We start from the raw sequence: 27,186 nt of genomic DNA, 5'->3' as shown, positions 1-27,186 counted from the left end.
GTGTTTATACTTGCATACTATTATTGTTTGTACAGATGAACGTGGTACCTTCAGGCGTTTTGAAATTGCTCCACAATTTATTTTCTGAGGTCTCGGCTGATTTCTTTTGATTTTCCCATGATGTCAAGCAAAGAGGTACTGAGTTTGAAGGTAGGCCTTGAAATACATCCACAGGTACACCTCCAATTGACTCAAATGATGTCAATTAGCCTATCAGACGCTTCTAAAGCCATGACATAATTTTATGGAATTTTCCAAGCTATTTAAAGGCAGTCAACTTGGTGTATGTAAACTTGAGCCTCTGGAATTGTGATACAGTGAAATAATCTGTCTGTAAAAAATTGTTGGAAAAATGGTGTGTCATGCACAAAGTAGATGTCCTAACCGACTTGCCAAAACTATAGTTTGTTAACAAGAAATTTGTGGAGTGGTTAAAAACTAGTTTTAATGACTCCAACCTAAGTGTATGTAAACTTCCGACTTCAACTGGATTTATTGCATTCTACACAAATGGTGCTGGTTTTACTGTCTTTGCGGGGGCCCTGGAACAATTTTGAGCTGACAGCCTACCTTGACTTCGCTGTTGTGACCATTCTAATATAACCATCTTTAGATGTCCATGTCCTCTCTTCTCTGGATGATGGCTGTTGCATGATGCTCTCTCTCTCGTCGGATGGAGGGGATGGTATGGCAGACTCCACCTCCTGAATCCTCTTCATCAGAGAAATATTCACAAATCTGGATCAATAGCATTGTCCGGTCTCTGAAACCTCTTCTATTTCACTGTCACAGTCCAAAGTTTGTGATGAGGCTTCAATGACTGAAAATCTTTTGGAGCTCATATGTATGACTGTCTGTGTTGGCGATCTGCTGCTCTCGAACTGAGAAGGAGAAGCTTGGGGAGACTCCTTTCCACCCAAACATAATTCTAAAAGTGCAACCAGAACCAGTCAAAACAGAATACATCAGACACCTTATTTATTTTGGACCTGTGCAAATATCTATACACAATGAAAGCCTCTGGGTCAAAATGACCCACAACAGCATGTTTGTATACAAAATCTACACACATTCCACAACATATCAGCGTGTCCACATTTTGAAGTTAGGTTCATGACCCTAAATGAGGAACAGTAATTTATGGAGGAAGAGGTTAACTAGTATTTTAGACAACACAAACGTGGAAATGGGTCAAATTGACCAACATAATAGGAGGGTTAATTGTTTTCACATTGTTGCCAATATATATATATTTTTTGTTTCCGTGGAATAAAACCATCCCTTTTTGCTTTTAAAATCTTCATCTATAGAGCAACTGCAACCATTATAGAAATCCATTTGTGTTACCATGTCAGTTAATTCATAATCACCATGGAGACAAGATGATACCAATCTAGAATTGGATTTGCTGTGATTTCAATGGCAGCTGGGTCTCTTGAACAGATCAAGGGTTTTCGTTTGTTGCTACAGTGTATTTTAGATTCACCATGTTTTTTTTGTCACTGTTCACATCTGCATACTCATTGATAGTTTGGGGAAAACTGGTCATTCTCTTGACTCATATCTGGTACAAATGTAAAACAACTCATTTAAACATGTCCTTCCATAAAACCATAGGATACCATACATTCTATGGTTTATCAATGCATGGCATCTGTATCAGTGTGGTTGGATGTGCAGGATGGTTCTGTCTGTGATGTTGTTTTTTCAATCAAATTTTGGATTTTGAGCTCATGGTAACAAACTGCCATTTGAACTGTCAGTCAGAAGAGGAGCGCCATACAGGGCTCTCGTTCAACTGGACGTACACTGGAGATTTAGCACCGCTTTCATTGATTCTTGACCACTCTTCTGTCGGATATTAAACTGTGGTGATGGCCGACAACGCACCTGCATGACCACTTCTACGGAATTATTTATCAGTACTTGGCTGTATCAGACAGACAAGATTTTTTTTTTTTAACGACTTAATTTGCTCCCAGCTGTCCTGATGCCTTCCTCCTGCCTACCTTGTAATTAACAAATGACTTTTATAGAGGTAAATGAAATAGAAACATGCCAATTTTTGTAAGAATGATTTATAATAAAAAAACTTTTGATCATTGATGCGTGACTGTTTATTGCTTTGAGACAATGTCTAACCTACTGCTAAGCATAGTAATGTCGAGTTACATTACAGAATGGACAAGGCACATTTTGGGGGGTTTAAAACCCCTCTAGGTCTAAGCCCTTGGATTGCAATATCTACTAAGCTAACATGGAATTGTTTTAAGATTGTCGTATCATTTTATGACCCCTGTAGGTATAAAAAGCCTAGCTCTCACCCTCCAATCCAACAGGTCCCAGACATGCTCAATGGGATTGAGATCCGGGCTCTTCGCTGGCCATGGCAGAACACTGACATTCCTGTCTTGCAGGAAATCACGCACAGAACGAGCAGTATGGCTGGTGGCATTGTCATGGTGGAGGGTCATGTCAGGATGAGCCTGCAGGAAGGGTACCACTTGAGGGAGGATGATGTCTTCCCTGTAATGCACAGCGTTGAGATTGCCTGCAATGACAACAAGCTCAGTCCGATGATGCTGTGACACACCGCCCCAGACCATGACGGACCCTCCAAATTAATCCCGCTCCAGAGTACAGGCCTCGGTGTAACACTCATTCCTTCGATGAAAAAAGCGAATCTGTCCATCACCCCTGGTGAGACAAAACCGAGACTCATCAGTGAAGAGCATTTTTTTGCCAGTCCTGTCTGGTCCAGCGACGGTGGGTTTGTGCCCATAGGTGACGTTGTTGCCGGTGATGTCTGGTGAGAACCTGCCTTACAACAGGCTGACAAGCCCTCAGTCCAGCTTCTCTCAGCCTATTGCAGACAGTCTGAGCACTGATGGAGGTATTGTGCGTTCCTGGTGTAACTTGGGCAGTTGATGTTGCCATCCTGTACCTGTCCCGCAGGTATGATGTTCGGATGTACCGATCCTGTGCAGGTGTTGTTACACGTGGTCTGCCACTGCGAGGACGATCAGCTGTCCGTTCTGTCTCCCTGTAGCGCTGTCTTGGGCGTCTCACAGTACAGACATTGCAATTTATTACCCTGGCCACATCTTCATGCCTCCTTGCTTAAGGCATGTTCACGCAGATGAGCAGGGGGGACCCTGGGCATCTTTCTTTTGGTGTTTTTCAGAGTCAGTAGAAAGGCCTCTAGTGTCCTAAGTTTTCATAATTGTGACCTTAATTGCCTAAGCTGTTAGCGTCTTAACGACCGTTCCACAGGTGAATGTTCATTCATTGTTTATGGTTCATTGAACAAGCATTGGAAACGGTGTTTGAATTTTTACAAATTATCGTTGAAAGACAGGGTCCTGAAAAAGGGACGTTTCATTTTTTGATCATGTCACCAGAATAAAATCCTTTATTTATTGCAAAGGTGCATCAAGCTCATCACCTTGCAGTTTCACCACCCTGTGAAATTAATTATTTGATCTGTATCCTAATAAACAGCATGCTTTCCCGGACGAGTCGTAGTGCGAGGACTACACATGTCATCGCGTTACTTCGACATGATGGGTTATTATATCAATATTTGCGCACAAAAGCATTTCCACTGACATTTGTAGCATAATTTACTTTACAGACACAAAAAGATCCCACATTGTCTAGGGTATTTTGTCGACATTTGGAATGGAATATAACATTTAATGACAACTTAACTCAATTCAGTGTAACATTGATACAATTGCACAATTCTAATTTGTACATAGGTCACAAATAAAGCTATCCCCAGTAAAATTGGTGCCCACCTCCTGCACTGCTCACACCTAATCCAGTCCCCACCTGTGACTGAAAAAAGGGGGAAGAGATGCCAATTGAAAAGCTCTCTCTTAAAAACATAGCAAGCTATGTGACATAAAATGCAGTGTAAAATACATAAAAGGGTAGAAAGTAACATTAAATGTAACACATTAAATGTAACACAATCACTAGAGTAAACATTTCTAACTGCAAATAAGTTGCGTTATCTTTTTAATGTATTTTACCTCAGACAATCTGGTAGTAAGGTTGCTAGCTAGCATTCCTAGCACCTTATGCTGACTAGCATTTACTGATCGCACTAGTTTATGCTAGCTAGCAACTTCACTAACTGGGCTAGTCATTGTCTAAATGACAGGTAGAAACGTATTCATAACCATAAAGGGGAAACTAGCCCCCAGGGGCCAGCTACCCCCTTTACTAAATAAAAATGACCTACATTTCTCTCTAAACAAGTGGATTATTTATCATAAGGCTTTCCTACTTATCTCATTTTTTAAAGTTTTATTGGAATATATCTACAACATTTTGAAAATAGCAAAAAAATTACAAATTTACCAGAATCGTTTTGAAATATCTCAAAGTTGTGATGACAGAGGACATTTTTGTTGAGCAAGAGCAGTGACAACAAGGAAAATAATTTGGTGACATCTTGTGGTCTTAATGTGAATTACAGGGGGGAGGGGGTTACCCCCTTGTACCGTACTTTTACAAGCATAAAAAGTTTGGCTGGAAACCTGGTTTGTGAAAATAAATCATGATCCACTATCCAGCGATTGATTCTTATTCTGTGGAAGGCGTGTCTTTGCTTTCCTCCCTATTCTGCTTCCCAAATGACACCATATCCCCTACATAATGCACTGCTTTTGACCGGAGACCCATGCGCTCTGGTCAAAAGTAGTACACTATATAGGGAACAGTGTGAAATTTGGGATGGAGTTGCATACTATGTCCTCTAACATTTGCCTGAGGACAAGAACCTCATAACACAACTTGGATATGACCCCAACCATCTTCTTAATTATTTATCGTAATCTTATCTGAAGATAATATTGATATTAATATGAGACCTGATAGCCTGCGGCCCCCCTTTCTGTTTCTCTGTCGGCCACAGTCCATCTTTCCACCTATAGACGGCCGTAGCCTTATGCAAAAAAAAAAAAAAAAAAAAAAAAAAAAGCTTGCTGGCAAAACTTTTTAGGGCCCCCCTCTTGGCAGCGGAGAGAGAAATGTGCGGTTTTGCCATGGGTTTCATAGAAAAGTTTGCAGTTTAAAAGCAAATTTCCTGCAATTCTACATATTTTGCCATGGCTTATGCCATTTTAAAGACATCTGAGAGAGTGACTAAAAAAATCGATGGGGGCCCGCCCCCTGCATGCCTAGTTCGTAATTCAGCCATGATTACTACAAGGTTTAGATATCTGGCTAGACTAACTTACCTAGCAACCTAAAACATTTTAGCCAACATGGGCTTACTGACTGATTGTAAGAAGACTATTTGGGAGTAACAAGCTACCTACCCTACATTCCTGACTGGAAGTTATTTAATGCTCTGGTGTTTTCACATATTTAAAGCTATTCAGTCAAATGTTGAAAGTTAATAGATTAGAAATGTAATTAGTTAAGAATGTTCGGAAAGGTTGGAAAACAAAAGTCGTAATCTTGATTTGAACTGGCAACCAAGCGGGTTGCAACACGCATGTAATGCCTCCAACCTATTTTTAACCACCTACTTTCATCCAACCAATCACAATAGTTCTGCTCAAGACGGAGCTTCCCTCAGAACATGATTGAGGCCAATGTGATGCTAATGATTTGTCAAGACTGATGGTTTGTTTACGTAGCAGGTTAGGAGAATGAGGGGTTGGATTTAATCTGTATTGCGGGAGATCTGTGTTATAGCGTTTGCAGGGAGTGCATTCACGGTAAATGCTGCATATGTCGACCTAATTGGAAATTACCTTTACATTGTAACGCAGATCTTCCACGATACAGATTGAATCCAACCTGAGGTTAAGGTTAGGAAAAGGGTTAGGCTTAGCTAAAATGAAACAGATGGAGCTGTAGGCCTACTCCATCCAGCTACAACCGTAGAAACCATCACTTACACTGCATTCGGGAATGTATTCAGACCCCTTGACTTTTTCCACAATTTTATGTTACAGCCTTATTCTAAAATTGATTAAATAAAACATTTTTCTCATCAATCTACACACAATACCCATAATGACAAAACAAAAACACTCAATTGAGCTCAGGTGCATCCTGTTTCCATGGATCATCCTTGAGATGTTTCTACAACGTAATTGGAGTCCACCTGCGGTAAAATAAATTGATTGGACATGATTTGGTAAGGCACACACCTGTCTATACAAGGTCCCACAGTTGTCAGAGCAAAATCCAAGCCATGAGGTTGAAGGAATTGTCCGTAGAGCTCTAAAAACAGATTGTGTCTAGGCACAGACATGCGGAAGGGTACCAAAAAAATGTATTTAGAATTGAAGGTCCTCAAGAACACAGTGGTATCCATCACTCATGAATGTTAAGAAGTTTGGAACCGCCAAGACTCTTCCTAGAGCTGGCCGCCTGGCCAAACTGAGCAACTGGGGGAGAAGGGCCTTGGTGAGGGAGGTGACCAAGAACCCGATGGTCACCCTGACAGAATTCCAGAGTTCCTCTGAGGAGATGGGAGGACAACCATCTCTGCAGCACTCCACCAATCAGGCCTTTATTGTAGAGCGCCCAGGCGGAAGCCACTGCTCAGTAAAAGGCACATGACAGCCTGCTTTGAGTTTGCCACAAAGTCTGAAAGTCCTTTAGGTGCCATGACAAACAAGATTCTCTGGTCTGATGAAACTAAGATTGAACTCTTTGGCCTAAATGCCAAGCGTCACGTCTGGAGGAAACCAGGCACCACTCATCCCATGGCCAATACCATCCATACGGTGAAGCTTGGTGGTGACAGTATCATGCTGTGGGATGGTTTTCAGAGGCAGGGACTGAGAGACTAGTCAGGATCGAGGGAAAGATGAACGGAGCAAAGTACAGAGATCCTTGATGACAACCTGCTCCATAGTGCTCAGGACCTCAGACTGGGGCGAATGTTCACGAATGTCAACCAGGACAATGACCCTAAGCACACAGCCAAGACAACATAGGAGTGGCTTCTGGAAAAGTCTGAATGTCCTTGAGTGGCCCAGCCAGAGCCCGGACTTGAATCCGATCCAACATATCTGACCTGAAAATAGCTATGCAGTGACGCTCCCCATCCAGCCTGACAGAGCTTGAGAGGATTTGCAGAAATACAGGTGTGCCAAGCTTGTAGCATCATGCCCAAGAAGACTCGAGGCTGCCAAAGGTGCTTAAACAAAGTACTGGGTAAAGGGTCTGAATGTGAATGTGATGGTTTTTTTCTTTGTAATATTGCTAAAATTTCTAAACCTGTTTTTGCTTTGTCATTATGGGGTATTGTGTGTAGATTGATGAAGGAAAAAACATTTGAATCCATTTTAGAATAAGGTTGTAACAAAATGTGGAAAAAGTGAAGGGGTCTCAATACCTTCCGAATGCACTGTACGTAAAGAAACGCTCTGTTCCGACAAAACATCAGTATAATAACACCAGGATTCAATCAAAGGGTCAGGGGGCCTCAGTGGCCGCGGGGCCCTACTAAGTTGTTTATGTTGCTTTTTGACTCGGCACTGTTTCTGGCTGTATTTTTTTTTTTTACTTTTAAAGCCTGGGGACAATCCAAAAAAGACCACAAAGAGACCTGATCTGACGGTCCTCGTGAGCAGTGAGAACACAGATCTAAAAATAGAACAGAAAGAAACAGTGGCCTAAATCAAAGCAGGATTTATAGCGCCATAGAATTACAAAAGTTAACGAGACATTGTGATGATCATAAAAAGTCCAGTAAAAATAATTGCAAACCTCAATCTGGCAGTGATTTAATTTGAAACTTATTTTCAAAAATGTGCCCTAGTATTTTTTTTATATGTCTGTGCTCTCCTTCACAAATGTTGCCCTCCTTTTAGCTAAAATGGTTAAGGAATGTATAAAAACATCTTGAGGGAAATAGAACATCAAAACCCCTTTAAATGGGTAATCTGAGTAATTGTCATATTTTGGGATAGAGATTAAATATATAAAATGTTGTACGATTGACTACATATTGTCCTGCATTTATACCTAGTGCCTACAATAAATCAACAGTTGATTTGAATTCTACTGAAAGCCATGACTATGGTCTTTCAAACCACAACTCTGAAAGTCCTCAACCATATTGTAGGCGATAACTACACTCACCGGCCAAAAACAGCCCGTTGATGAGAGAGGTCGAAGGAGAATGGCAAGACTCATGCAAGTTAACAAGTGGGCTACAAACAAATAATGGCGCAGAACGGCATCTCAGGACACACAACTCGTTGGTCCTTGTCGTGGATGGGGCTATTGCAGCAGATGACCAGTCTGATCCCAGTACTAAATGGGTGTGCCTAATAAATTGGCCGGTTAGTGTATATCAGCATTTCCCCATTGCATGACTTATCTTCATTCTTCTTTGCTTTTTTCCCCATCTTCTCTCCCAACTCATCTTGTGGGAAAGAGTAGTATATTGTGAAAGCCTGTACTTCTTAAGTGCCACCTTAGAGGGACCCTGTCACTTATCCAGTTAATAGCCATATCTTCCAGTCGGTGGTGTGTGTGTGTGTGTGTGTGTATGCACGCCCTCTGTGTCGCCGTGTTTGGCATTCAATTCCTAACAGCCAGCATGGAGTTTATCTCCCAGATGAGGTTTCGGAGCTGGTCCATTATCTGCTTCAGCTGTTGGTTCTTCTGTTTGAGCTTCTGTAATAAAGCACATGAAATCACATTGTCAGAGTCGATCAAACAAGCCGTAGTCACATAAGTATTTACACAGTGGTGGTTGGTTGATAAGATGCCTTTGAAAAGCTTTGGAAGGGGCATTAGGTTCAAGAGCCTCAACTGAAAGAACATACGGTCATTTTTCATGAGAGGATTTTCTTTTTGTTTTTCAACTAGGAGAGCTGATTGGCTGACATGATCAATCCCTGCAGTAGTTTAATCTCTAAACTAACACATCTGGCCCTAACTCACAGGTATAGTACACAACCCAACAGGGCAAAGTCAATCACTCAGACAGTTGACTGAAGATTACCTTTGAATACACAAGTCCAATCTTAGTCAACAGCTGCGGTTTACTCAAGTGCCTTATTGCTGAGGTTTAGGCACAAACAAATCATGGCAGAGCCTAAGCTGCTCCAAAAGCACACCTGCCAACAGTGTCCTTATAGGACTTAAGTCAGGCCCTAGCACCAGCGTTGGAGAAGTCTACCTAGCCATAGTGGTCTGACTAGCTATCAGAAGATAGCATGGGGAGAGATACTCAGGAGCTACTGTATCTGCAATTCAGTGCCAATACAGTGCTGTGAAAAAGTATTGCCCCTTTGTGATTTTTTTTGCATATTTTTGTATTTTAAGTTATGCAACATCCAATTCCCCTGTGTGAAAAAGTAATTGCCACCTTTAGCGGCAATGACTGCAACCAAATGATTCCTGTCGTTGTAAATCAGTCTCTCACGTCACTGTGGAGGAATTTTGGCCCACTCTTGCATGCAGAACTGCTTTACCTCAGCGACATTTGTGGGTTTTGAATCATGAACTGCTCGTTTTAAGTCTTGCCACAACATCTCAATTGGGATTAGGTCTGGACTTTGACTAGGCCATTCTAAAACTTAAAATGTCTTGCTTTTTAACCATTTTCATTTAGACATGATTGTATGTTTTGGATCATTGTCTTTCTGCATGACCCAACTGCGCTTCAGCTCACAGACGGATGGTCTGACATTCTCCTGTAGAATTCTCTGATGCAGAACAGAATTATCCTGGATGATCATCAAGACTCTTGGAAGAATGTTCTATGGACAAATTAGTCAAAAGTAAAACTTTTTTGGGTAACATGGGTCCCATTTATGCCTGGTGAAAAACCAAAACACCGCATTTCACAGTAAGAACCTCATTCCAGCATGGTGGTAGTAGTGTGATGATTTGGGGATGCTTTACTGCCACAGGAACTGGACGAATTGCCTTAATAGAAGGAACAATAAATTCTGATCTGTATTGGAGAATGTCAGGGAATGTCAGGAGCTGAAACTGAAGCGCAGCTGGGTCATGATCCAAAACACACAATCAAAGTCTAAATGAAAATGGTTAAAAAGCAACAGGTTTTGGAATGGCTTAGTCAAAGTCCAGACCTAATCCCAATTGAGATGTTGTGGCAAGACTTAAAACGAGCAGTTCATGATTCAAAACCCACAAATGTCGCTGAGTTAAAGCAGTTCTGCATGCAAGAGTGGGCCAAAATTCCTCCACAGCGATGTGGGAGACTGATTTACAACTACAGGAAGCATTTGGTGGTAGTCATTGCAGCTAAACGATGGCACAACCAGTAATTGAATGCAAGTGGGCAATTACTTATGTTATTTATTTAATTAACAAAGTTATGTAACTTTTTGTTATTTATAAACTCAGGTTCTCTTTATTAGGTTTTGGTTGAAGATCAGATAACATTCAGTATGTTATTCAGTATAAGCAAAAATAGAGAAAATCAGAAAGAGGGCAATACTTTTTCACAGCACTGTATATTAAGATGAAATCCATTTTGCGCTCTCTAATGCTCCTTTAGCCGTGACTAATTACCAGCCATTTTTTGCGAGCGCAGATAACACCTTCAGCAATCGATTTCACACAGCCCCTCTTAATATAAACTATTTATCTGATTGTCCTTGGAAGATATTCCTGAGTGGAACATTTGGAACAGTTCCAGTGTGTCTCTAGGGGGTTCTTCTCTCTCTTTTGCCACCAGCCTTTCACTATGAGTCACTGGGAGGGAGGAGTGTGTACTGTACTATATGGGATGTACCTCATTAACCCCACCAGTGACTAAATAAAAGCTGTTCTTTATCCTCTGAGTTGAGAGATTAATCAGTAAATCTTTGGAATTTCAATTCAGTCACGAGACTCACACAGCAAGTCTTCCGTTGGGAGAAAAACGGACGACAGTGGAATATGTTTTTAACACTCATATTTCAGAGCTGCAGGTCTACGAACGATCCCACTGCTGATGGAAAGTGATGGTTCTGACTGGTTGGTCAAATCTGAGAGAACAGCCATGCCTTCCGCTCCTCTGACAGCCTAGCCTGCCTTCTGCCACAGGGTCCAACTCCCTCCCTCACTTCAGGGATCCTGGGGATGCGCTCTCTCATTTCCTTGCCTGCCACTCAAGACCGTTTTCATCCACATTCATTCCTTTTGACATTGTGCAGGGCGCAGCAGGGTGGCTGGTCAACAAATCATGAAAGTAAACACAGAATTGCGTTTTCAGCTGCCGTCTGTAGAGGCCTTCCACAGACAATAGGCCTACCTGAGCTAGCATAGGCACAGCTTGATACAGTACACTACAGTGAGCTGACAGACGAGTGTACGTGCACGCAGGTTACTGTTATAGTTGTTTCCTCTTTCCCATGACAGCCAGCTGTGGTATGGGGGAAGATGAGATGGGGGGGATGAAAGTGTTTCCAGGGATGTGAGGTGAACGTGACGAGTGACAGCCAACTGCCGAGAAGATCCTGCTTTCATGGCACACCTGGGCAGAGGACAGAGAGGCGGTTTCGCTCGGGCAGATGTTGGAATGCTCCAGGGCACCGGCAATTCTCATGTCAGCATATCTCCTCTCATATGTACTTCATCTTTGTCCTTCCAAATCTGCTGAGTGAGAGAAGAGCGATTTCAAGATGATACCCATTACTCATTAATACCCAGAACTTTTATCTTGACAGCTTCCGTGATCTTCTCCTTTCTTAGTCTGACTTGAAAGGGTTCCTCTCAAGTCGAATCAGTGTGTTTAAAAAAAGCAAACAGACAAAGGGGATATGCATATCTGAGGGACGGTTAGATTTGAAACGGAATGACTTCGTCATTAGTCACACCTTTAAAGGAGAACAATTGGAAGGAGTGCGAGAACTATCGGAGAGGCGATGGCTTATCATATAGAACTCTGTGGACTGAGTGAACGTAGAGGCCGAAGCGTTGGGGATGTTCCTCTCTCTCGCTCCGTTCCCTTCATCTGATTCTCTTCAACCCTCATCTGGAAATGATATCAAAAGGAGCCGTCCTCAATAATGGGGTGAGAGACGTAAGGCTTTTTGATCAAACCGTCTTCTTATAAAAATTCTGGTTCATTCAAATATGCCAAAGAGTGATGGAGTTCTAAGAGCAAATTTTGGAAACAACATCTCAGCCACCCTTACACTGTAATTTCTATTACTTTCAAACAGTCCCGAAAGTACAGACAGTCTATTATCTTACATAATTGACATTTCTGTGTTCATTGATTGTTGGATGTTTGTCCCATTAGACATTCAGGGTTTTTGAATGATTAGACGCAAACTAATCTTGTTATGATATCATACCAATAGATGAGAGATTCCTCCTTTTTCTGTTTCTTCTACAATTAAAAATATCGACCGCCACCCTTTCAGAACCCGGCAGCTTTATAATTGAGCGGATTTCGACGATAACTGACCAACGGCTTTAAAGTTGCCGGCCAAAGTCAAGAATAGTGAGTCATTCTAAAAATTAAAAAAACGTGCCTTCAGTCTGGATTTCACTTGGCTAATCCGCCCTGTCGCTGGCTATTCAAAATCGTTGCTTTCACTCCGGTTGGATCTGGCTGGGAATTACAAGTGTAAGTGTCTGTGAGTGAGGCGAGGGGATTAGGCAGTTGGAGAGGACAGAGGAGAGAGGAAAGAAAAGGAGAAGAGTGTTCTCATATTGCTGCGAGAGCACCCTCCTCCATAATCTATCAGTGCTTCCTCGCTTTCATTGGCAGCCGAGGATGAGTCAGTTCTGAGCTTGTCAAAGACCCGTTCAAACGCCATCTCACATTTCCACCAAACATATCTACAATATTCAGTCGTCGTCTGTGTTTTTGGGCATGCCGTTGGGTGGGCGTGCCATTGTCAAGAAAGGGGTTGGTCATGAAAAAAAAAAGCGGGAGTTGAACTCATGACACTTTCTTTACAGGTTCATCTTTATGCTGCGTGGACTATCTAGTGCCACCACAGACTTTTGTAGAGGTCTATTGTGTAGTGAGTTAGGCAGGTCCCTCAGTAAGCAGTAAGAACTGAACTGAGGTGGTAAGCCAGCAGCCTTCTGATAGTAAGTGTGCTTTGGAGTTGACAGCAGCCTACTTAAGAACTGTGCATACTTTGGAGAGGTGTGTGGCCACATGGAGACATCATTTAGTCCTCTCGCTCAAACCCTTGTCCTTTTTTTGTTCTTATGCTGCACCTACCATAAACCGTCGGCATGTCCCGTTCCATTATTTATTTGATCTGATTTTAAAGTAAGAATATAATTGAACTTGATATTTTTTCAGAGTGAGTGCGCATATGAAGTGGCTATGTTGGAGTGTAAAAGTGGTTTTGAAACAGGCCCTATATGCTAGATGTAGAGTTATTTGGCGACTTTAGTTGTGAATGATACACACCTTAGAATGTGTTTAGAAATCAAAACATATATGGGCTGCATGGTGCGACGATAGGCTATTGATCATTTGAATAAGTGGCAAAAAAGAAAAGCTAAGTTGCTTGTCTCGGGCTGCACAGCTGTTCTCTCATCAAGTGATCCTATTATCACCCATCAGACTATTCTCAATTTAATCTTTACTAATATGTCAAATTAGTTTTGATTTAGAATGGCCATCAATCAAATGGGCAGGAACAGGGGCAGGGATGGAAAATACATGTCATCTGTGTGCACTCAAATATGGAATGGAGGCCGTGCGCTTCCCCCGCCAGTCTGTTTTATAGGCTACTTCGGTTTTATAGCGGAGCTGTGTTTAACATGAGCAGCTGATAAATAAATATAAAGAACACTTATTTCCCTCCCCACATCAACCACTGTTTGAGGAGTATGCTCTCACTGCCCGACAGGTGATATTCTGCCCAAACTCTGTATGCCATGGGCTCTCAAACCTTGTTCCTGCAGCTACCCAGTGCTTCATGAAAGCTGTTCGGGAATATCAATAGTGACATGCTTTCGCAACGAAACATATTTCACTAAACTGTTGAGAGCCTTTCTGCGCGCCCAAGAAAAGAATATTGGACAGAAAATGGGAGATGGATGGTGGCGAGATTCTGTATAGCTGAAGGTAAAGTCTCACTCAATTCATTCTGAAAATATAAAAACAATACTAGGCTATTCAAAATCAAATACAAATTCACTTATTGTAAACTAACTGTAATCCGCCATGCACAATCAATGAACCGACAGCATCGACTATACATTCTCTACCCGACTCATGGATTTTGGAGTGTAGCATAAGGTAATCAGTCCATCCAGTATGCAACATAATACAGTCCACACTCCAAGGTGATTACACAACTGTTTACTTTTGGTGTATAGGCTAGACCAATTATGTACCGAAGACATCTTAAATTAGTTTTTTTTTTTTTTGCCATGCATAATATGCAGGAGTAGGATAAATATATATATATTTATTTTTTTCTCTTGTGTTTGGGCTCATAAGGCTATGCATATGCATACGTTCTAATATGCATATGGGTGTTTTGAATGAATCATCACCTTAGAAAGCGCTGTCCATTTTGTTGTTAGGCTTTGAAACAACATCCACAAACAACCATGTTTTACACTGTTTCAACCTGCTGTTGAACTTCTTTCTCCAAATTGACCATCACAGTGAGGTGAGTTTTAAAAGTATGATAGGTCTACTGTTTGAATTACAATTGTTTGATGTGATTTCCGATAGCATTTATATTGATGCCAGAGTAGTTAGAGGGACAATAGAACCCTGAGTACCAGGCCATTCGGCCCTAATGGTAGTTAGCAAGTTGGGTACTACCGACGCATGTCCAGAGTATATAAAAGGAAATTACCGTGACTCAATGGTCACATGGAATTTTAGTGTGGTCATGACTCATGACTGCAGGTCTGTTTTTAGTATCTGCACCCCACCTAGGAGCCTTAACATGTTCGATACCAATGTATGTCAGAGAGCTGATGTCGTGACGAGCCTCCATGAAATGCGCAGCTACAGGGCTTCTCTGATCAAGAGTCCTGATATTACTCCTGTATTCTGCTATCCTTGTTTTCAGAGCTCAGTTAGTTTTTCCTACACAGCATAGACCACAAATACACTTGATCAGGTATACCACATTTGTTGGAGAATAAGTAATGACGCCCTTAATCTTAATGGCTCTGCCCGCGATGGGGTGATTGAACATTGTGCATTTGTTTCGTAAAGTTACACTGGGTACATCGGCCACATCTGTAATTACCGTCCCGGCAGGTGCTAAGTGGCACCGGTAGAAGAGACCGACAGACCTCCCCACCCTTTGACTGAAGTTGGAGGTGTGTCTAAAGACTACCTGCGCGGGTTCTTTTAAACATCTTTTCCAGTTGTGCTCAAGATGTGACAGCGTTTTTTATTTTTATGATATGGTTGAACTGTTTGCCGAGGGGGGAGTATTGAAGGAAGCATTGGACTCGTTGGTCAGAGGGTGGTTTGTGAGTGAGGATGTCATCCTGGGTCATATTTTTGTAACAGTCCTGTGTGTCATACAGCCATTCCTCTGGGTAACACCGGAGTCTAAAGCGTTCATCCAGACAATTTTTTAAAATGACTAGTTGGTTTAGCCATGAAAAAAGACAGGAACCTTCCTGCTAACCATGATAGGCTGAGATAATGGACTGGCTGGACATGCCAAGAGATATGATTGGTCTGCCATGTTGCCCGCTTCTGTCTATGAGCTGGTCAGTATTTGTCGGTAATCCTTTCTAACGCAGTTTTTTTTAAAGATATCAAAGTGTTGCTCTCCACTTCCTGGAGGACCGAGTTTTGAAATCAGTGGAAGGCCCGGGGGAATTAGAGTATGATAGCTGATAGGAGATGGAGAACATTCTGGCCTTTGATTGCAAATATGCAGAGGGAGTCAAAAAGAGAACAAGATAGATAGTCTGGCTGGCTACATTTTCAAGATATTTCATGTTTCTAATTTTGTCAAATACATTTTCTGGCTGGCTCGCTAGCTAACGTTACATGTATGATCTGTGTATTAATATTCATATCTCAGAGCCATTTGCATTGCTAGTTATACCCTAATGTTAGCTAGCTAACATTGAACCTGGTTGGCTTGCTACCTGCAGATTCATGCAGGGTAGTAACGTTATGAGTTGGGATTATGGTTCATTGTTTAGCTATCTAGCCACATGTCTAATCCAAAGACTCCACTATGCAAGTAACCATTTCAATAGAATGTTCATGACAACTGTCGATAGACATAGCTGGTAACTAACTGATACATTTACGAAGGCTCAATGCCGTTGAACATGGCCGGTATTGGCATAAAAGCATAATTAAATGTTGCCAGCAGCACAGTTACAGTCACTAACGCTCTAGATAACATAAAAACAGCCTAATCAGCTCTGCTAGGGCTACTAAAACGGTCAGAGTGAGCTGTTCTCGCTGTTATGTCTGGAAGTAGCTAGCAAGCTAGCCAACATTAGCCAGTTAGCTTGGGCGCTTGACTGCTGCAGTTAGGTCAGAACACTCGGATCAACCCAACTCCACGGTCAGAACGTCCAGTGTGTATTCTGAACGCTCCGAGAGCGAAACACTCAACATTTACGAACGGACAATCTGACAACGCTCTAAATTTACGAATGCCCAGAGCGCACTCTGGCACTCCAATGTACGAATACACCCGTAGTATAAACCAACATTTAGTCTTGAAATCTTTGGTTGCTTAGTACATGGCCTCACATGTGAATCCTTAAATAGTTGGGCGGGGGTAAGGCTTAAGAGGGTGTGAACGATGCTGAATGGGTGTAGACAAAGAAGAGCTCTCCAGTAGGTACCAAAACATTCAAGGAACATTTTCTCAAAAGTGAGGTTACAAGTTCATCAACTTTCAAAGCAGAATTACTTTCTCATTGTTCCTCAACTGCAGTGTATGATATACCATTTTCTGTCTCTACTTTTATTCAATGTAAAAAAAAAAAAAAACACACCATTTCAAATTTTGCTACATAAGACCGATTCGGTCACAAACAAGAGAGTAAAATTATGTAATAAGAGTCAAATGGCACTGAATTATGCCAATCTGTATTTGGGGTTGTTCGAATAGAATGTGATTTTCAGCCCTAACAATCCATTCTTGCACCATATCAAGCTCTGGAAACACTTAATTGATGACATTCCTTCGATTTTAGGGCACAGCAAACTTCATAAATTCCACTCCATCAATACTGAACCTCTGAAATTCACGATCACCTTTGTGTGCATGAAACAAGTATTCTGGACATTTTGATATAGAGGGAGAGAGGGTGGTTTTAATGCGGACCTATACGGGAAGCCAAACAGCAGGAATTCCCTGTTACGCGAAGATAGCTTCCACCCTGTACCCCTGAAAAAGAGTCTCCCCATAAGCCAGTACAGTCTCAAATATGCAGGATCTGTAGTACAGAGTGACAGAGCACCTACCTAGACAATGAGACGAATGGTAATTAGAGATGTGGCCGATCTAACCAGTGTAACTTTACGAACAAATGCACAACGTTCAATCACCCCATTGCGGGCAAGGCCATTAAGATTAAAGGGCGTCATTACTTATTCTCCAACAAATGTGGTATACCTGATCAAGTGTATTTGTGGTCTATGCTGTGTAGGAAAAAACTAACTGAGCTCTGAAAACAAGGATAGCAGAACACAGGAGTAATATCAGGACTCTTGATCAGAGAAGCCCTGTGGCTGCGCATTTCATGGAGGCTCGTCACGACATCAGCTCTCTGACATACATTGGTATCGAACATGTTAAGGCTCCTAGGAGGTGCGGAGATACTGGGTTCGGCGGATGCCAGGAGAACGCTACCTGCCCGAACATGGCATTTTGTATATATGTATATATTAGATTTTCTGTATCTGCTACATGTGCCAATCTAATTGATATCAAATTATTAGAGGTACGCAAGTTGTTTTTGAATTAGGTGACTAATTATATCTACGGCCACCGCGGCCAATGGTCATACTGTTGCCTAGGTTATAACTCGGACCCATTTGTATGTATATAATCCGGTATGCTTCATTATGGTTGACTATGGGCAAAAGTGAATTGTTTCCACACCAACCATGCGTCATGTAAAGAGGAATGTGTATCTTTTGAGTTGGGAGCACTCCCGTCTCTTTGACGTGACGGAAATCCGTTTGGGATCGAAACGTTGTTAACAAAGTGGTGAATTGGGAGCATAAACAGCCTTCCTGTTCTTTGTATGTTGCACCTACCCCGCGTGTTCCAGGAATATTCTTACCGTGTTACTGAATGTATTCAGAGTATTTTTAGACTTTGTAATCAACAGATGTGGCGAAAAGAACAGTAGATGTAAAACGCACATACAAATCAACAGAGTAATGTTTCATTTAAAGTTTTGTTTCAGGTGAACTGTTGTGTCCTCACCTTTGGTCTGATCATTTTCCCATAATCTCCAAACGGTCATCTTTTTAAAAAATATATTTTTTTTTTACACCTTTATTTAACTAGGCAAGTCAGTTAAGAACAAATTCCTATTTACAATGATGGCCTACACCGGCCAGACCCGGACAACGCTGGGCCAATTGTGTGCCGCCCTATGGGACTCCCAATCAGGGCCGGTTATGATACAGACTGGATTCGCAACAGGGTGTCTGTTGTGACGCCTCAAGCACTGAGATGCAGTGCCTTAGACCGCTGCGCCACTCGGGAGCCCATTGGTACCGTGGTTATTATTTCCTCCGTAATAAACATTTACATTTTGCCCTATCCATATAGGCCAATTTCCATGAGTGTAAAGGGTTAATTCCCTTCATTTAATTGATAAACTCTCCCTTAAAAAAAAAGCCAGAAAGTTTAACTGCCCAAGTGTACACTAGCTGACATGGGCCTCCCAGGAGGACAAGGGCCCAAGGTATGGTGGGGAAGATAACGGCTTCCACTGCTCACTGGCAGAAATACAATGGCCATGTTGTCATCCTCTGCATACACCACGCCTTTCAATATGTCCTCAGCCCTGAGCTGGAAAGCTTGCAGTGTCAGCTGACTGTGGCAGAACAGTTCCCATTGATTCTGCTGCTTTTCTTTTCCTTCTTCACCCTGCCCGGCCCTCTGCAGCACTTGACCTGCCGCCAGGTAGCGGTATTGACTGGGCTCTGCTTTGTGATTATATATGAGGGCCACAAAGGCAAAACTGCCATTTCACACCCTCTCTTTAAAACCAAATGGCGGGGCCAAACACAGCCCATTGCATATGATGTATAACTGTTTTTGTGCTGGATAACGTGACTTGCAGAACAACGGCGAGTAGGCACATTTCGTCTGACCTAAGCGCTTGTACTACAAATGCGTTCTTTGGAATACGTTAAGTATTCAAAACCAGGGGATCCACTCTCACATCAGCGTTTTAAGTTACTTTACAGTCAAAGGGGCATACATGTATTTTCAGTACAGAAAATGTGTAATCCCAGAGTTGAAAAGTTCATCCCATCTTGAAAGCAGTGTTTAGGATTCAAAGCCAGAGTAGGCTGATGAGGGTAGAGTGTAGGTTGTGTGCCCGGGGCGTGAATTGATAAGCAATAATTAAATTAGAAGCACAAGAAGAAACCTGCCCTGTTGCGATTGGGGGGCCTGTGAGATGATTAGCTTGTATATAGGGTTCAGATGGTGCAAATGGTCTGAGAATTGTGCTCGGAAACTAGAAACTCCAAAAGTTGTGGGTTCAATACCAAGCGCCCACGACAAGTTCCTTCAAATAAAAGCATTTGCACAGTGATCAGGCAGAAAAGTAGATAAGCGGGACAGTGGAGACATGAGGGAGGGGAAGACTTTCGATGATACAGATGATGCCTTCAAATCAAAGTTTTTTTTTAAATTAAACATCCAGTCTCATTAGATAACAACTTAATAGTCCTCCCTCATCATCTCTTCGGATAATATTGGGAGAAGAGTAGAGAGAGATCATAGGTTTAGAAGAATCCAGTAAGGGAAACAATAAGAACAAAAGGGAAGGAACTTGCCCATCTGGAGTAACCCTCTTACGGCAGAGTCAGAGTTGCAAAAGAACATACACAACATGAACAAGAGTATGTGGACACTTGCTCATCGAACATCTCATTCCAAAATCATGGGCATTAATATGGAGTTGGTCACCTCTCTGCTGCTATAACAGCCTCCACTCTTCTGAGAAGGCTTTCCACCCACTAGATGTTGGAACATTGCTGTGGGGGCTTCCTTCCATTCAGCCACAAGAGCAGTGAGTTAAATGATATTCTTCTTACTATAAAATAATGGCATGGGGGTTATTAGCATATCTTGTCTGTTAAATAAACGAGCCTACAGCCCATGACACGGCGCTTAGACAGATAACATGCAGTAGGCCAAGTCATATTCTGTTCTTCTGAAATACATTTTCTTCATATCATCATTATCCTTTAGTCCTGTCTAAAATAAACAATGGATTTATTGTGATGGTGTATATTAAATTGATTTGTTCAAAAGGCGCGCATCAGCAACTAGTATGAGTGGAGGCCTGGAGATGTAAAATATGTCAATTACCGCGAGACCGACAGACTTTTGCATGACAATAACAGCATCTGCTAAATGACTAAAAAGTAAAAATGTAGAGGGTTAGCTTGGAGAGCTCGCAGGTGTAAGGGGATTTAGGCTGGCATTTGCTCGGTAATGCCCCCCCCCCCTCCATCTCAGTGCCAACGAGCCGGGCTCTTTCATCTCTGCCTCAGCTGTCAGGGGCTTACAGCATCTGGGCTAGATCTTATACGCAACCGTGAAGAGAAAAAAAGGAGGCAGGCGGAAATCTGGGAGGATGAAAAGGCGGTGTAATTCTACTTTAAAGTCTCAACCGACTGGAGATGTTATTTTAGCTCCTCCTATGCAAGTGGAACGAGAACAGGGTTTGGGGAGAGTGGTGGCAAAGTGTCCCTTTTTGTTTTTGTCGGCCCAGAAGGTTCCAGTCGTTGGCCCGATTTACTCTTCGCAACAACAGATCTAAAGTTCACAGGATCCATTTATTAACAGGTAGGGATCACGGTGTTCCGGCAGCCAAATCTGTCAACCTGGTGGCGTAACCAAGGTCAAGATAGACAAACAGTTGTACTGTTTGCCTAGTCCTTCCTCTTTCTAACCAGTAAGACTTTCAGCCAGCCTTGCTGTAGTTAACGAATCCAAACCCACTTTGAGAAGAAGAAAAAAAACTCCAGTCAACTTGATTACAAATTCCTTAAACAGTTTAACAAAATTGAAAATAGAATTGGGGAATTCACTCGAGATTAATAGCACTAGAAACTGCTGGAAAACCTTCTCATTCCAAACACAGCACTCTGATCCTTCAACAACAAGCGATGCACCGCGTTTCCCCTCTGACCTCCTGTTCACCAATTAAAAAGCCCCTGGCTGCTCTAATGGGCTACATATGAGCCTGATAATAACATGGAGGTTTGTGCACCTCCTGTGAACAGCCTGCTAATGCATGTAGCGAGAGAGAGATAGAAAGGGGGATGCCTAGTCAGTCGTACAACTGAATGCATTCAACTGAAACGTGTCTTCCGCATTTAACCCAACAGCCATATCATCAGAGCCCGGGAGCAGTTGCTGTTGGGGATTAACTGCATTTCGGTTGCTGGCCCAAGAGAGGGGGAGAGAGAAATTGAGAGAGAGAGAGTAGTTGAGAGAGAGAGAGAGAGAGAGAGTTGAGAGAGAGAGACAGTAGTTGAGAGAGAGAGACAGTAGTTGAGAGACAGAGACAGTAGTTGAGAGAGAGAGACAGTAGTTGAGAGGTAGAGTAGTTGAGAGAGGTAGAGAGTAGTTGAGAGAAAGCGAGGGAGAGGTTGGGGTTCAGAGAGATGGGTAGAGAAACTGCATATGTCCTCTACTGTATGCTTATTGTGACCCTTGGTTACTGTTGTCAATTTTGATTCTTATTATCTTAATATTGTAAATATCCAAAGAAAGCTTTGGCAATATGTACATTGTTACGTCAAGCCAATAAAGTAAATTGAAGGGAGTAGTTGAGAGAGAGCGAGGGAGTAGTTGAGAGGAGGTAGTTGAGAGAGGAGGTAGTCGAGAGAGAGAGAGGAGGTAGTTGAGAGAGGAAGTAGTTGAGAGAGGAAGTAGTTGAGAGAGGGAGTAGTTGACAGAGGGAGTAGTTGACAGAGGGAGGAGGTAGTCTAGAGAGCGAGAGAGGAGGTAGTTGAGAGAGAGGAGGTAGTTGAGAGAGAGGAAGTAGTTGAGAGGAAGTAGTTGAGAGAGAGAGGAGTAGTTGAGAGAGAGAGAGAGGAAGTAGTTGAGAGAGAGAGGAAGTAGTTGAGAGAGAGAGGAAGTAGTTGAGAGAGAGAGGAGTAGTTGAGAGAGAGGAGTAGTTGAGAGAGAGAGGAGTAGTTGAGAGAGAGAGAGAGGAGTAGTTGAGAGAGGAGTAGTTGAGAGAGGAGTAGTTGAGAGAGAGAGAGGAGAAGTTGAGAGAGAGAGAGGAGTAGTTGAGAGAGAGAGGAGTAGTTGAGAGAGAGAGGAGTAGTTGAGAGAGAGAGAGAGGAGAATTGAGAGAGAGAGAGGAGTAATTGAGAGAGAGAGAGAGAGGAGTAGTTGAGAGAGAGAGAGAGAGGAGTAGTTGAGAGAGAGAGAGAGAGGAAAAGTTGAGAGAGAGAGAGAGGAGTAGTTGAGAGAGAGAGGAGGAGTTGAGAGAGAGAGAGGAGGAGTTGAGAGAGAGAGAGGAGTAGTTGAGAGAGGAGTAGTTGAGAGAGGAGGTAGTTGAGAGAGAGAGAGGAGTAGTTGAGAGAGAGAGAGAGAGAGGAGTAGTTGAGAGAGAGAGGAATAGTTGAGAGAGAGAGGAATAGTTGAGAGAGAGAGGAGTAGTTGAGAGAGAGAGGAGTAGTTGAGAGAGAGAGAGGAGTTGAGAGAGAGAGGAGTAGTTGAGAGAGGAGTAGTTGAGAGAAGAAGTTGAGAGAGGAGTAGTTGAGAGAGGAGTAGTTGAGAGAGGAGTAGTTGAGAGAGGAGTAGTTGAGAGAGGAGTAGTTGAGAGAGGAGTAGTTGAGAGAGAGGAGTAGTTGAGAGAGAGAGAGGAGTAGTTGAGAGAGAGAGAGAGGAAGTTGAGAGAGAGAGAGAGAGAGAGAGAGAGAGAGTTGAGAGAGAGAGAGAGGAGAAAGAGAGAGAGAGAGAGGAGTAGTTGAGAGAGAGGAGTAAATGAGAGAGAGGAGTAGTTGAGAGAGAGGAAAGTTGAGAGAGAGAAATGAATTGAGAGAGAGAGAGGAGTAGTTGAGAGAGAGAGGAGAATTGAGAGAGAGAGGAGTAGTTGAGAGAGAGAGGAGAATGAATTGAGAGAGAGAGAAGAAGTTGAGAGAGAGAGAGGAGTAGTTGAGAGAGAGAGAGGAGAAAAGTTGAGAGAGAGGAAAGTTGAGAGAGAGAGAGGTAGTTGAGAGAGAGAGAGGAGTAGTTGAGAGAGAGAGAGGAGTAGTTGAGAGAGAGAGAGGAGTAGTTGAGAGAGAGAGAGGAGTAGTTGAGAGAGAGAGAGGAGTAGTTGAGAGAGAGAGAGGAATTGAGAGAGAGAGAGAGTAGTTGAGAGAGAGAGAGAAGTTGAGAGAGAGAGAGAGGAGAAGTTGAGAGAGAGAGAGGAGTAGTTGAGAGAGAGAGAAAGAGAGAGAGAGGAGAGTTGAGAGAGAGAGGAGTAGTTGAGAGAGAGAGAGGAGTAGTTGAGAGAGAGAGAGGAGTAGTTGAGAGAGAGAGAGGAGTAGTTGAGAGAGAGAGAGAGGAGTAGTTGAGAGAGGAGTAGTTGAGAGAGGAAGTTGAGAGAGGAGAGTTGAGAGAGGAGTAGTTGAGAGAGGAGTAGTTGAGAGAGAGAGAGGATGAATTGAGAGAGAGAGGAATAGTTGAGAGAGAGAGGAGTAGTTGAGAGAGAGGAGAAGTTGAGAGAGAGAGAGGAGAAATTGAGAGAGAGAGGAGAAGTTGAGAGAGAGAGAGAAGTTGAGAGAGAGAGAGGAGTAGTTGAGAGAGAGAGAGAAGGAGTAGTTGAGAGAGAGAGAGAGAGGAGTAGTTGAGAGAGAGGAAGTTGAGAGAGAGAGAGGAGTTGAGAGAGAGAGAGTTGAGAGAGAGAGAGGAGTAGTTGAGAGAGAGAGGAGAGTTGAGAGAGAGAGGAGAAGTTGAGAGAGAGAGGAGTAGTTGAGAGAGAGAGGAGTAGTTGAGAGAGAGAGGAAGTTGAGAGAGAGAGGAGTAGTTGAGAGAGAGAGGAGTAGTAGTTGAGAGAGAGAGGAGTAGTTGAGAGAGAGAGAGGAGTAGTTGAGAGAGAGAGAGGAGTAGTTGAGAGAGAGAGGAGAAGTTGAGAGAGAGAAAAGTAGTTGAGAGAGAGAGGAGTAGTTGAGAGAGAGAGGAAGTTGAGAGAGAGAGGATGTAGTTGAGAGAGAGAGGAGTAGTTGAGAGAGAGAGGAGTAGTTGAGAGAGAGAGGAGTAGTTGAGAGAGAGAGGAGTAGTTGAGAGAGAGAGGAATGAATGAGAGAGAGAGGAGAAGTGAGAGAGAGAGGAGTAGTTGAGAGAGAGAGGATGAATTGAGAGAGAGAGGAATAGTTGAGAGAGAGAGGAGTAAGTTGAGAGAGAGAGGAATTGAGAGAGAGAGAAATGAGTTGAGAGAGAGAGGAGAAGTTGAGAGAGAGGAGTAGTTGAGAGAGAGAGGAGTAGTTGAGAGAGAGAGGAGAAGTTGAGAGAGAGAGGAGTAGTTGAGAGAGAGAGGAATAGTTGAGAGAGAGAGGAATAGTTGAGAGAGAGAGGAGTAGTTGAGAGAGAGAGGAGTAGTTGAGAGAGAGAGGAGTAGTTGAGAGAGAGGAATGAGTTGAGAGAGGAGGAATAGTTGAGAGAGAGAGGAGGAGTAGTTGAGAGAGAGAGGAGGAGTAGTTGAGAGAGAGAGGAGGAGTAGTTGAGAGAGAGAGGAGTAGTTGAGAGAGAGAGGAGTAGTTGAGAGAGAGAAATAGTTGAGAGAGAGAGAGGAGTAGTTGAGAGAGAGAGAGGAATGAATTGAGAGAGAGAGAGGAGAAGTTGAGAGAGAGAGAGGAATAGTTGAGAGAGAGAGAGGAGTAGTTGAGAGAGAGAGGAAAAATTGAGAGAGAGAGGATGAGTTGAGAGAGAGAGGAGTAGTTGAGAGAGAGAGGAGAAATAGTTGAGAGAGAGAGGAGTAGTTGAGAGAGAGAGGTAGTTGAGAGAGAGGAGGTAGTTGAGAGAGAGGAAGTAGTTGACAGAGGAAGTAGTTGACAGAGGAAGTAGTTGAGAGAGGAGGTAGTCGAGAGAGAAAGAGAGGAGGTAGCTGAGAGAGAGGAAGTAGTTGAGAGAGAGAGAGGAAGTAGTTGAGAGACACTGACATTGACCTCTCCTCCATTAGTGCATTCACTGTCAGATCACAGTCAGATCAACGTGTTTCTGAAGAAATTAACAGGCAACATTCATTAAAAAAAACAGCCCAATAGACTCTACAACATAAACCAATGGTACAGATGGGCTCCAAACAGTGCAGAGAGATACATTGAACTGAAATATACAGTTGTTCAATAACTCACAATACCAAAACAATAAAGATGGTGTCAATTTGGCTACTCAAAACATCAACTGCATATTCCAAAAAGCAGCATCAAAACTAAATTTGAGAAAACCAAAGAAATACAACATCAGAAACAAAAAAACTAAATGTTTCTGAAAAGTGGTCTGATAATGAATGTAAAACAATTAGAAAACACCTAAGACAAATGTCAAATGAAAAACATAAGCAGCAAAACAACTAAATGAAAAGCTCAAATCTATTAAATCAAAGGCGGCTTGTGGTCTAGATAACATCAGCAATGAAATGCTGAAAAACAGCACAACCGAGTTTCAAAATGCTGTGCTTAAATTGTTCAACATGGGGGGCCTCCCGGTTGGCTCAGTGGTCTGAGGCACTGCATCGCTGTGCTCCCAGAGACTCTGGGTTCGCGCCTCTGTCGTCGTCCGGGTTAGGGAGGGTTTGGCCGGTAGGGATATCCTTGTCTCATCGCACACTAGCGACTCCTGTGGCGGGCCGGGTGCAGTGCACGCTGACCAGGTCGCCAGGTACATGGTGTTTCTTCCGACACATTGGTGTGGCTGGCTTCCGGGTTGGATGCGCGCTGTGTTAAGAAGCAGTGCGGCTTGGTTGGGTTGTGTTTCGAGGACGCATGGCTTTCGACCTTCATCTCTCCCGAGCAATGAGCGATGAGACAAGATAGTAACTACTAACAATTGGATACCACGAAATTGGGGAGAAAAGGGGGGTAAGAAATTATTATTTTTACATTTTACATCAAGCACAAAAGTGGAGACAAATCAGTCCCCAATAATTACAGGGGAATTTGCATAAACAGCAACTTGGAAAGGTTTTCTGTAGCATTTTGAATTCAAGAATTCAAACCTTTCATCACGAAAAAAATGTAATAAGTAAATGTAAAATTGGCTTTCTCCCCAACCGTCGCACTACTGACCATATATACACTATACACACTAATTAATACACCATCAAAAAATATATACACTATACACACCACCAAAAAAAAGAGGGCAAAATCTTTGCTTGCTTTATTGACCATTCTCCAGCCCCAGGACTCACACTATTTGACACAGAGGTAAAATACCTGCTATATGCTAATGACTTGGTACTTCTATCACCAACCAAAGAAGGTCTTCAACAGAACCTTAATATTCTAGAGCAACATTGCCATAATTGGGCCCTGGCAGTACAATCAAAAATAATAATATGAAAATCCTGTTTTTGGGGGGATCATATGTCAGAAACACAAATTCACCCTGAACAACACCATAATTGAACACACTAAAAGTACGCATATCTTGGTCTGACCATATCTGCATCAGGAAACTTTAATATGGCAGTGAATGCACTCAAAGAAAAAGCCTGCAGAACATCCCAATTAGAATTTGGACCAAAATATTTGACAGTGTAATCCTACCAATAGCTCTTTACGGAAGTGAGGTTTGGGGGCAACTCAATAAACTGGACTTTAAAATGTGGGACAAACATCAAATTGAAGCCCTACATGCAGATTTATGCCAGAAAATTCTGCAAGCCCAGAGAAATCCACCAATGCATGTAGGGCAGAATTGGGCCGTAATGAAAATACAGAAAAGATCGTACATTTTTTTGCTACATCTAAATTCAAGTCCGAATTCAAGTCTGCAATTGAAAGCACTTCAAACCCCAGAGCTGAGCCCAGAAACGAGCCCTCTCAGTCAG

General features: G+C 42.6%; 1 protein-coding gene across 1 annotated transcript in view; it reads right to left on the bottom strand.

Moving 5' to 3' along the window:
• Positions 1-7,505: 7,505 nt before the first annotated feature.
• Positions 7,506-27,186, bottom strand: part of LOC112229933 (mediator of RNA polymerase II transcription subunit 30) — a 34,480-nt gene continuing 14,799 nt past the window's right edge. Inside the window, exon 4 of the mRNA XM_024396088.2 lies at positions 7,506-8,658. Within this exon, the coding sequence (XP_024251856.1) occupies positions 8,563-8,658 (96 nt within the window). The 3' untranslated portion in view covers positions 7,506-8,562. The remainder of the gene's footprint in view (positions 8,659-27,186) is intronic.

The sequence above is a fragment of the Oncorhynchus tshawytscha genome, linkage group LG31 (assembly GCF_018296145.1).
Source record: "Oncorhynchus tshawytscha isolate Ot180627B linkage group LG31, Otsh_v2.0, whole genome shotgun sequence".
Lineage (NCBI taxonomy): Eukaryota > Metazoa > Chordata > Actinopteri > Salmoniformes > Salmonidae > Oncorhynchus > Oncorhynchus tshawytscha.
This window is presented reverse-complemented; position numbering and strand designations above follow the sequence as displayed.